General features: G+C 43.6%; 1 protein-coding gene and 1 pseudogene across 3 annotated transcripts in view; one reads left to right on the forward strand and one right to left on the reverse strand.

Annotated features, from left to right (window-relative positions):
* Positions 1 to 12,472, reverse strand: part of LOC147460895 (putative potassium transporter 17) — a 129,329-nt gene that overhangs the window by 65,941 nt on the left and 50,916 nt on the right. For all 3 annotated transcript variants that reach the window (XM_086508595.1, XM_086508594.1, XM_086508592.1), the window contains 2 exons: positions 11,112 to 11,337; positions 9,883 to 10,128 (listed from right to left, as the gene is read on the reverse strand). In XM_086508595.1, the coding sequence (XP_086364721.1) occupies positions 9,883 to 10,128; positions 11,112 to 11,337 (472 nt within the window). The remainder of the gene's footprint in view (positions 1 to 9,882; positions 10,129 to 11,111; positions 11,338 to 12,472) is intronic.
* On the forward strand, positions 1,909 to 4,096 carry LOC147460897 (uncharacterized; annotated as a pseudogene).

Consider the following 12,472-nt stretch of genomic DNA (forward strand, 5'->3'; position numbering starts at 1 on the left):
CTTGGTGCTACTCTATCAAGCACACTATCAAAAAAAAGGAAAGAAGCTGGTCCCGCCTGGCAAGGGCCATACAAAGTGCAAGAAATTTTACCACAGGGAGCGATGCAGTTAGACACTCTAGACGGTATTCCTTTGCTACTTGCGAATGGATCTAGAGTAAAGCGCTATTAACACTCAAACTCACATAGGTCAACAGACAATTCTCCTCCTTATAAGGAACTTTATATTTGAAGGATCCCCATTCTTCCAATTCAATCTGCTCTACGCCAAGAAATCCATGTGTCGATCTTGTGTCACCAAGTATTCTTCTCCTCGCTTTCATCTCTGACTATTTGTAACCACAGTGTTCTCCTTTATAAGTTCTTGTATTGCCTTGATTGATCTTGATGATAGCGCATATTCATTTTCTATCTTATTGTGATTTCCATTGCTCTATTGATAATGTGAGTTGGTTTTCTAAGCTCTTGTATTTACCTTTTGCTTTTCATGTACACTCTTTCTTAAACCTCGAAATCATGTCAATGCCTTAGGCAAACTGCCCAAACTTTCCAATTTCATGTGTCTCGCAGTTTAGTCTACCCTTCCTTTGAGATAATACTAGCCTATTTCATATTGTCAGTAGAGTCAAGTTAGAGTTTGCAAAAGATTGGCTTGCAAACTTCTAGTAAATCAATGATTGAACGGCTTGCACACCATGCTTTCAAGGAAGAAAGCGATTGTTTCTTTCAACATTTGACCTGATTAGCAACATCCAAAAAAAAATTCAAAAGCCACTACAAGGTTTTGAGTACCCTATGGGCATACACTGAGCACGAAGAGCTACGACTTTGATCTCCTATTTGAGAGCTACGCATTTGATCTCTTGTTCTGTGTGCTTGACCAGATCTCTCTTTCTCAAAGCCGTATCCCACCTCTCCCCCCGCTCGCTACCCACCCCCTCGCCCCTACCCACCCCCCTCGCCCCTACCAACCCCTTCTCACCCACTCCCACCTACCCACAACCTCTCGTCCCTACCCACCCCATCTCACCTTCTCGAACGTCTTTAGGCTATATCAACGTTCCTAGGATTCTCTAGCGTTCTCCTCCACCCTTCTCCAGAGGACCCTGTACAGGATCTTGGAGCACGACAGCATCCGCAGAGCTCTCCATGTAAGCTAATGTGGGATTTTGATAGTATCTGTAAGTGTTGTATGTAAGATTTTGTGGTCTCAATGCCGCCTCTTGTACATCAATCTGCCAGTGAGTTTACAGTGTGTTCGGTATACCAGTCTCAACGCCGTCTCCTGTACACCAATTTGTCAGTGAGTTTATAGTGTGTATGGTATACCACAGTCTGCAGTGGGTTTGTGTCACTATGTCACTATGGTAGGTAGCAGCAGGCAGTCAAGCAGGGAAGCCTTGAGAAAGAGGCTTGCCCCTGCTGAAAGACATATTAGTTGTGTAGATGAAGAAGAATCCAACCACAGCAGCCATGGCGTTGCAGACATGACTTCGAGTGCATCTAGTGACGAAAGCTACAGGCATAGTTTTTTCCAGGCGCGTCCGATTGCCCAATCGGGCTTCCTCACGCGTGTGCGCATGGTTGCCGCATGGTTCAGTTTTTCGGACGCGAGCGGGGGATTTTTGACGCGCTGGCAAAAAGACCCCTGATTTGTCAAATGTGGCCCAAAACGCCTCTGCGCGAATTGTGAAAAACCTGCAGCCATCCCGTTTGTGCAGAGAGAGCCCCCATCAAAGCTTGAGAGCCGAGAGGACTCGAGACCGCGAGCCGAGAGCCCTACCCAGTGCCCACACACTCTCCCGCGTGCGGCTGATTCTTCACCTACGCCGTCCGTTACTCATGAGGCCTCCACTTTGTCAAGGTTTGCAACTTTGTAGTGTGCACCTTGCAAGTTTGCAAAATCCATATGGGCCGAGTGAAGCGTCCCGAATGGCAGTATGTAGAACAATTGAAGCCTCAAAAGAAAGGGAAATTTACATGTAAATGCAAGTATTGTGGGCATACTTGGGACGGCGGTCCCTCCCGTATTCGTGCACATTTATTGCCCCTCTCTGGCTATGGTGTAGGCCCATGTGGACTGGTGCCAGAGGACGTCAAAGAGGTGGTCACAAGATTGCATGCAGATGTACAGAATGATGGGAAGGACCCAAAATGCATTTGTAGATGCCTTGGTGGATGATTTGGGAGCTAATGCCTCTGCCTCAGGCTCAATGAGTACACATGCATCAGGGAGTGCTCATGTAAGTGCCATTGGGACTTCGGCTTCCAAATCAAATGTGGGGTCCTCGAGCAAGAAGAGGAAGGTTGCACAAGGGCCCTTGGCAAGTGCATTTAGCTTGCAAGCACGCAAGCAAGCAGATCAAGCCTTGTGCATGTTTTTTTATGCAGAGGACATTCCTGAATGGAAAGTGCGGAGTCCTTTCTTTTTGGAAATGGTCAAGGCAATTGGACAAGTTGGTCCATCGTATGTGCCTCCCACATACAATGCTTTGCGCACCACAGAGTTAAATGATGAGGTCAAATGCATTGGTCATGAGATCATGGTTGTGCGCGAGAAATGGAAAAAACATGGATGCACAATTGTATGTGATGGATGGTCTGACACTAGACGCAGGTCTATTATTAACTTTCTTGCATGCTCTATACATGGTTCTGTGTTTTTGAAATCTGTGGACACATCTGGGGAGACAAAGACATCAGAATTTATTTTCAAGCAGCTTAAGGATGTGATTATTGGGGTAGGACCCTCCAATGTTGTGCAGGTATGCATGGACAATGCAACTAATTGTGTTGGGGCCTGGCAAATGGTGGAAGAGAAATGGAAACACATTTTTTTCACGAGGTGTGCATGCCATTGCTTGGACCTCTTGTTTGAGGATATTGGGAAGCTCCCTTGGATTGCAAAAATTCTTGAAGATGCAACAAAGGTTGTCACATTTGTCACAAGTAAGTCCACTGTCTTGGCATTGTTTCGAATGCTTAGCAAGAAGGAATTGTTGAAGCCATCGGCCACTCGATTTGCCTACTACTTCATCATGTTGGCTAGTCTTGTGGATGAGAGATGTATGCAAGGTGTGCGTAGGCTTATGATTGATGCAAAATTTGTGAAAATGAAGGCATCCAGGACTGCAAAGGCCATAGTGGTCTCGGACATTGTGTTTAATGCATCCTTTTGGCAAGAGGCCAAGTTGATTTTGAAGATTTGTGCTCCCATCTTGAAGATGCTTCGTTTGGCTGATAGGGAAGGAGCCACCATGGGGCTTGTGTATGAGCTTACGGATCGCATGGTTGAGCAAATTCAAAACATGCAAGGTATTGATGCGGCAAGGATGCAAGAGATCAAGGACCTATGCGTTGATAGATGGAATATGATGCACACACCATTGCATGCTGTGGGATACTTGTTGCATCCTATATGGCGAGGAAGAGGGCAATTCAATGATAGTGAGGTTCATGACGGGTGGATGACATTTTTGGACAGGTATACCAAGGGTGATTTGACCATGCAGGGTACCCTCATTGATGAGTTGGACACTTTCCTCACTGAAAGAAAGTCATTTGCTCATCCTATTGCAAAGGATCCAAAGAGAATGCAAGAGGGTGTAAAATGGTGGGAGACTTTTGGGGCTTGCACGCCCACATTGCAGACTCTTGCACTTAAGGTGCTTTCTCAAGGGACACGTGCCTCTCCATGTGAAAGAAATTGGAGCACCTTCTCTCTCATTCACACCAAGAGAAGAAATAGGTTACTTCCTGCTCATACCGAGAAGCTTGTCTACATACACACCAACTTGAGGCTCTTATGCAAGATCAAAGAGCGCGGCTATGAGAGAATGGAGGTGACATTGGAGATACTTAACAAAGAGAAGGATGAGGATCGCTTGCTTGAGTTGCAGGAGATTCAGGAGGCTATTGCACAGAGCACTGCTGATGTTATGGAGTCTCTTCCGATTAGCATGCCCAGTGATATTGGGACTTCATGCTCTGTTGCTGAGGATGAGGCTTGGGATGAGGATGAGGATGAGGATGAGGATGAGGATGATGAGGGTGATGATGAGGATGATGATGAGGAGGTGGCCTTTGATGAGAGTTAGAGCTCATTGCATTTTGCTCTAGCCTCGGTCCTAACTCCTCTTAGCTCTACAGTCTACTTATGTTTTGGATTCACTATTTAGCATGGAGCGGCTGGACTCCACCCTCTAGGCTCTATTTATGTTTTGTCATTTGAATTTTTGAGTACTCAGTACACAGTCTTGTTGGTTTTGGAGGCTCCATATTTTGCCATCTAGTATGATCATGATTCATTGATCATTTGATGTATCTATTGATCAGAGATCTTGATCTGTTTCTCGGCTCCCGACTCCTTGATTTAGCTAGATTCTACATTTTCAAGTTTCTATGATGTTTTAATGCATTATGTGGCTTTGGGCTACTCTCTAGAGTTTAGTGTTTTAATTTTAATTGCTATTTGTTATGAGATATATATATATACACTAATTTTTTAGTGCAGTATTGTATTCCACGTATGGAATCTTCGGGGGGTCTGAATCGGGCTTATATCGGGCTTCCATACCCGCTCGAGTGAGACGCATGGTTGCCGCATGAAAAAACTATGGCTACAGGGCGTCTACACACGATTTGGATTCGGATTCGAGCTCAGAATCAGGCCCATCCAACGGCCAAGAAGAAGATCCCAAAGGTAAAAAGAAGAGTGACAACCATTTATTAAACCGGTGCGAAATCCATACCAATAGTAACTAACAGTCTATCTTGTGCAAGTGACAGTATAGCCCTACTGCAGGTTGCCCACCACAAGACCATTCACTATCTTGGTGAGAGAAAACACTGAAAATTGTAAAAGGAAACTGCATGTACTAAGCTGAAAAAAAAAGAATTGCATATGCACACCCAATGATGTTGAACTATGCTTTCTCAATGTGTCAACCGAGAAAGAGTGTCGTCGCTACTGTTGCCACTGCAGCACCCGAAGAGTCTGCCTCCGGAGGTGGAGCCATGAGATCGATTGTAGGCGGATGCACCCTGCCCTCAACAAATTGGTCCTCTGTGGAAGTAGCTATCACCAAATGATGACGTGACAACACTACTCGAACATACACACACACACACACACACACAGCAGATGTGCTGACGTGGCAGTACAGTAGAAGTGCCACCTCGTAGATAGTACAGAATTCCGCAATTTACGCTGATGCTTTTTAGTAGATTTTGAGGACCAATTGCTTTTGGGACAGTTTTGCTTTGGAGTTTAATTGCTTTTGGGGCTCTGCTTTTGGCATCCTTTGTAAGAATAAAAGGAGCCTAAGGGCCTCACTCTTCAGGGCATCTGGACACAGAGTCTGAGAGCAGAGGACCCTTCGGAAAGATTAATATAAAAGAAATACCGAAAGGGGCAACAGTCTTTGGGGCCAATCTCTCTGGAGTATGGGCACACGATTACGCCGGGCAGTGTCGACCAAATTGAACTGTGATTTTTAAAGTTGTGAAGTATTTTAAGTGATTCTCTTGTGTGTCGTGTTGGATTCTCTGCTTGGGGTGCCCAAGCCTGTGATAGTGGCTGCCACCTACTAAGCGGAAAATGGAAGCACCTGTCCTGGAGTAGCGGAGATAATGTGTCCTGCTCTCTACATAGGGTGCTCAGTGCAATGTGAGTGAAATCTCACTCCAACAGAATGAAAACACTGAAAAAAATGGATAACAGGGAAAACACAGTGACTCAACAGTAGAACCTAAACAGCATGGGACTCAACTAACTCAAAAGAACCAGTACAAACTCTGGCATGGCAGCGCACACAGCTCCACGCCCAAAACTTACGGGTACAATGGGAGTGTCGAGGCTCAAATGTACACGGATGGTGTAGACATGCTATGCTTGAACTCAAGACACTAGACTCAAGACAAATAACCATACAAAGTAGATGATGATCGCATGTGCGACCATTGGAACCAATCACTCATGTGTATCTCCTAAAGAGCCATCAACGGCTAGCAGATATCCCAATCCAGCTAAGCCTATCTCCCAACTGAAGTGGTGGTGATCTGGCCACGATGTCGACTCGACCACCATCCGTATCACTTGCCACATGTCACTGCCCAGGCGAGAGTCCGTCTAGTGTGAACTCAAGCCCAACTGCAACTAACTGCCTGTCTTGTGTCAATGACATTGTAGCCCTGCTACACCTAGATGGTACCGAGGCTGCCAACTGATGCAGCCATTGCGATGTGCGGTAGCAAAGCCCTCACAAGGAACTCTCTGTGTCGACTGCATCTTTGTCATGTGGGTGAGCTACTGAAACCCCTAGGGATAGTAGGCGAAATGCTGAGACTAAGCCTCTCCCATAAACTGTGTACAAGGACCTAGCAGTGCATAACCCATAGGAATCTATACCTATTTCACTGGACGAGTCACGAGTCCACCCATACCCCATTGCAACCGGAATCTGGTAATCTCTGGTGCTGTGCTGATGAGCCCCCATATCTACGTGTAATAGCATCTCTCGAAATTTACAAATGGGTGGTAGATCTAGTTACCATGCCTTTGGGATTATGGCAAAAGAGATACATAGTTCTTGCAAGAGAAGGTTTGTCAAACCAAGTGGAAGGTCGTGCATTAAGGACAAAGACTGCAGAGGAATTATGCAAGTTTCTCCTTGAAGATGTAATTTGTCGTTATGGTGGCTGTGTTGGGAAAATAACAGTAGATAGGGATGAGTTGGATGCTCAAGTAGCCAGGGATTTCTTTCCAGGTTGGGCATCAAATTTGCTCTCACTATTGCTTACAATCCTGAAGGGAACGGAAAATTTGAGCGTGGACATTCTCCTATCATTAAGAAGGCCCGAAGATATTGAGCTTGCAATATCACATTTGAAAGATGCAAGATTGAAGAATAAAGACAAATTTGACAAGAGGCACAAGCTCAAGCCAAAGGATATTGAGGAAGGTGATTGCGTGTTGGTGTATGACAGTAGTCTTGATGATCAACACTCAACAATAAGGAAGCTTACAAAGAGATCTTATGTTGTTAAGCCCGTGCATGGAAATGCAACTTATGCCTTGCGTGAGTTGGATGGGACAGAATTGAGAATTCCTATTGCAAGAAAAAGAATTAAACTGCTCAAAAGAAGAAGGGATACTGATCCGTTTGATGCACAAGCAAGTCAAGAAGATGATGGATCTGGAACTATGCAAAGTGAGGATGAAATTGAAGATATGCTATATGACAATGAGTTTTCATGCTTACCAATGCTACAATGTACATAGTGTCATATGCGTGAAAATAGTTGCCACGGTCGTAGCTATGTAGATACCTTTTCGAGGAGGTGAGGCCCTAGACGTGGCACTAAGGCGTATTTTTCACAATGAAATATGCCTTATTTGGTTTACATGTCATCTGCGTGGAGCTGGCACACTCGTTTTGCATGGAAAGTTCAATGCCGGTGATCCCAGCCAACACTAGCAGGTTTTATGTGTGGCCATAAAAGATCTGTCCAAAAGTGCTTGCCCAAGTGGGAAAATGAGGTTTAACATGTGAATTTTCTTAGCTCGTTTTGGGGGTTTTTTGGAAAAAAAGGGCCATAAAATAGTCAAAATTAGATGGCCGTTCCCTCCTTGCCCAAGCCGGGGGAGAGTTCATAGAGCCAAAAATGACCTTTTTTGGACATCTAATGAAGGAGATACAACCATTGCAAGGGAGGATGCTAGTGCAGTCCTGTGTTGATTCCACGGTATGTTCGAAGCTGTGAGACCATCAACTAGGGTTTAATCTCCTCAAACAACCATTTGGGCTTGTGTAATGAGGATCTGAAGCTTCCATGAAATGGTCACGACGAAGGATTGAAGCATGAATTGAAGGTTTTTAACAGGGCGAATGAGCACTGTATCTGTGCAATTGGGAGCGAGGCTGCACCCAATCTTCACACACATAAGAATTTTGAGTTAATCTTGGTTGTTTTCTAGAGTGAGGCTTTTATGGTTGGAGTTTTCTTCTTTTCAAATGTGTCTTTGTTCTTTTCAGGTGTGTCTTTTGCTTCAAAGGTTCTACGATTCACTTGATTTTGATATGAACCCACACAGTCAGAGGCCCGATGCTTTTGTAGCTGCATTGCGTACTTCTTGACAACGCTTGGGATACATATGTTGCCAATGTGCAAGGGGTGGCATGAATATGATGTTCATAATACATATGTTTGTTGTCAATAGTTGATGCTATTGGAGGCCTTGCTGGATGCTAATTGTGCGAAGCTTGTTGTAGAAATCAATAATGAAACTTTGCTTACGGCTGCAAAATGCATAGTGAAACACAATCTTATTTGCATATGATTGGCTATCAAAAAGCTAGAGTGACAACTAATACACTGCATCATCAATGGATAATAATTTACAGATGCATCGCTTCTACCATAGCTTTCATCCCGTGCATGCCGTGAAAAACTTGTTAGGCTGTAAAAGGATGCGGGAGATGTGATTGTGGATCCCTCCGCTTCAATTCTATGCGTCATGCCTTCTTTGCTTCCTTGTTGGATCCATTAGAGAATGCGAATAATTAATTAGAAGCAAGTAGTAACTCCATGTTTGCCTTGGTGGGTGCCCATGTGCCACTTGACATGGCTGCTGCTACTCTTGAGGATGACATTACAACACATGAGGTTGAGGATGTCTTACATCACTTGCCCAAAAACAAAAGCCCAGGATGGGATGGACTGACTAATTAATTGTTCTCTCAAAATACTCAAGCTTTGACCCAGCCACTTACAACACTTTGTCAGCATGTTCGGCTTTTGGAATTATGCCCAATTCTTGGAAGATTGGGATTTTATTAAGTTGTTACCCATGATCCCTTCTCCATGCAACTTCAATGATGACGGTCTATCTCCTTAATGGGAGGAAATTATTAGATCTTCATGAAAGTCATTGCGAATAAGTGCTTGCATGAGACTTTGACGCAAGTCGTTCACCAACGCAATATAGCCTTATAAAAGGGCGCAATATTTTGCATTATATTCTTAATGTTCAGCTGGGCATTGATTATGCTAAAGCCACCAATAAACTGAACATGATAATTCAATTAGATTTGGAAAAAGCATTTGATAAACTTAGCAGTCTTTTATTATAGAATTGATGCATGCAATGGGTTTTGGCATTTGTATACCCAATATTATACACACAATCAATGCAAATTTCACCTCTTGAGTCATGATAAATGGTGGTGTCACTAACCCCATATCACTCACTTGTTTATTTAGGCAAGGTTATCCTCTCAGCCCTTCATGTTTTTCCATTGCTAGCCACCCCATATTAGCACTTCTTTGTCATTTTGCAGTGTATAATGAGATTGTGAGACTTTTCTTACCTTCCTGACAACAACTGGTAGGCCAAGCATTGACTGATGATCATTTTATGTTCATGAAGGCAAACAAAGAAAATCTAGACAAATCAATGCAAGCAAGGTCTCTCATTGCACTTGCGTCCAGTTTATGCATAAGATAACCCTTATTAGTTGCACAAAGGAGCATCTACAAGCCTTGGGGTGGGAGGGACATATAGTAGACAACCATAGGATGTTTGGGCACCTTGGCTATCTGGTGGGCATGGATGTTAGTGTCATCAATTGCTGTCTTGGATCTTCGGCAAGCTCAAGGAACGTTCTTCATTGGAAATCCAAACTCAAAAACGTTTGTTGTGAATATTGAATGATAAACTTCATCTGACTGTATGTAAGATGGCCTAGATCTATGAGTGTGGCTCATATAATCATTGCATCCTAGCCTAGTCACATGAGGCATTTGATTACACATAATCAAGCATGTGCATGTGAGTCAATGTGTTAAAACATATTTTTGAAGCTAAGGTGAAATAATTTACCTGAAATAGACGGAGTCAAAATTCCATCCCCAATCAGCATGCAAGTGCCGAGCATCACAATAAGCAAAAGAAACTTTCTTGCCACTTTACTCTTTTCCAGAAATTGCTTTGTTGTTGAGTTCATCCGGGCATGTTTGCTAAAATGTGAAAGACGGAGATCTGAGTTAAGTCCTGAAAACCTTCTTCCTGAATGTTCGCCGATTTGAGCATGCTGACAAAGCAATGAATACAAGGCAAAGGTTCCACCTGAGGTTAAAAATAGACGAAATCTGACCATACAGTGTTTCTCCCCGAGGCCACCCATTAATTTCCATAATACAATTTATTCACACAACAACTTCATTGAAGGATTCAAAAAGCAATGTTGTGAGGCTCAGGATTAGTTCAATTGACAATAAGGGTCCATGGCACATACAGCAGTTTACCCTATTGCATGTGGCCCTGGTATGAAAACATGATTGAAATGTGCACCTTGCTTTGCCAATCAGATCATACATAGCATTGCTCTGCTCCTTGCTAGGGCCTTCTTTCACCACTACCGTGGCTAGAACGATTAACGTGGTCAATGTGTTTTGCTCCTTCCAATGACCGAGACTGTCTTAACAAACTTGAGGAAAAAAATTGCTGCCTTATAATTAATGCTAATAACCAAATTCAAAAAGCCTGCAACCAATCTATCTCTCTCTCTCCTAATGGTTCATATTAGTGCAAAGGAACTGGAGTTAAGGAGAAGGAAAGACTAAGCTAAAGGTAAAGAAAACAAGAGTAGAATGTAAGTACATACTCACATTCCATGCACCCTAGACAACACTTTATATAGCAAGAGTAACAAGTCTTTTGACTTTCCAATTTCATGAGGCTTTCCATATTCTACAATAGATCACCCTCTTTACCATGTTCAGAAAGTTTATTTGTTTATCCAAGATTGTAAAGACCTACTAACCGATTTCAAAAAGCATGCAACCAATAATGGAAGATCGAGAGAAATACAAAAACTAGACATCAGTAAAATATGAAGAATATACACCTAGAGTTTCCTTGAGTATGCGCATCACTAGTTAAAATATTAGCCCCCCTTCTATTAGGGTGATGATATCAAAAAACTTTGAAGGTGCAGTTTAAATAATGGTTTGACAAATACTTGTTAGAATCAGGTATAATCACAATGTCAAGTGGTACATGTGCCATTTGATTAGAAAAGCAAAGAAATTCTAATAAAATCTTCATACCTTCACCGTGATCATCAGCATGAAGCACTAGAAATACATATTTGACAATCCCAACCATAGTGACTGTCCATATAATGATGCTCAAAAGCCCTAAATAATCTTGTTCCGAAGGATTTGTGATGTTGATAGATGGATATACATACAAAGGAGATGTCCCAAGATCACCATATATCACTCCAAGTGTTTGAAAAGCAAGACCTAGGGTCTGCCACCAAGTCTCATGATCCTTTACAATCAAAAACCATATTATCAATGCTGTCCTGTTTGAAGTTTTGACAAGAAAAGCATTCAAACCACATATATAGATGAACGCTCATCCAATGATCAAAATAAACACAACTTGTTTCTGCCTTCTTTGGACAGTAATATGATTCTCTCTCTCTCTCTCTCTCTCTCTCTCTCTCTCTCTCTCTCTCTCTCTCAGCGACCGATGGGAGATTTCATCTAAACCCACCAAACAACAACCCCCGTCCCCCCGTATCTCGTCTCAATCCGGAATCAACTTCAGATTTATTTTCTTCCTCCTTAGTATTCTAGTGTTTAGTTCTTTTTAATTTCGTACTCAGACATGAGTCTCATAGGTCATTTTGGCCTTTTGAAGACGTTAATATAACATTTCATTTCTCTCTCTCTCTCTCTCTCTCTCTCTCTCTCTCTCTCTCTCTCTCTCTCTCTCTCTATGTGTCCTGAGACCTGCGCATAGACTCTCAGCCCCAGTAGGGCTCTGCGCGTAGCCCTGCTCTCTCTCGCGCGCGTAAACTCCAGCTTCAGCACCAGCGCGTAGGCCTCAGCCTCAGCACCAGCACGCAGCAGCAGCGTGCGCAGGTTTCAGGGCTGCTGTGCGCAGGTCTCATGGCACCAAGGGCAGCAGAGCGTGGTCTCTTAGGGCAGCGAGCAGGCCCCCTCTCTCTCTCTCTCTCTCTCTCTCTCTCTCTCTCTGCGGGGACATGGATTCCACTATTGTTATATGCTGATGATATTGTTTTGATCTCTCACTCTCATGAGGGGATGCAACGTCACCTGGATGCTTTGCATAGGTTTGCCCAAGAAAGTGGTTTGTCCGTCAACCTTGGTAAAACCAAGGTCATGGTATTTAATACCACCCCACAGTGGATCAAGAGGTCAGCGCCCGCTTTCACATACGGACATGCTTACACTTACCTTGGAGTGGTTTTTAGTGGGCCAGCATTTTCATTGAGGAGGGCAGCAGAGACTCGATTGACCAGAGCCCATGCAACATTGGGTAAATTGGAAAGGATGTGTTCACAGGTCCAGTTTCAGGAGCCTCGGACGAAGCTTTGGCTCTTTGACACTTTGGTGGCTTCTGTATTGCTCTATGGAGCTGAGATTTGGTAACCTTC

This window comes from Adiantum capillus-veneris, chromosome 3 (genome assembly GCF_014529385.1).
Source record: "Adiantum capillus-veneris isolate H3 chromosome 3, ASM1452938v2, whole genome shotgun sequence".
NCBI lineage: Eukaryota > Viridiplantae > Streptophyta > Polypodiopsida > Polypodiales > Pteridaceae > Adiantum > Adiantum capillus-veneris.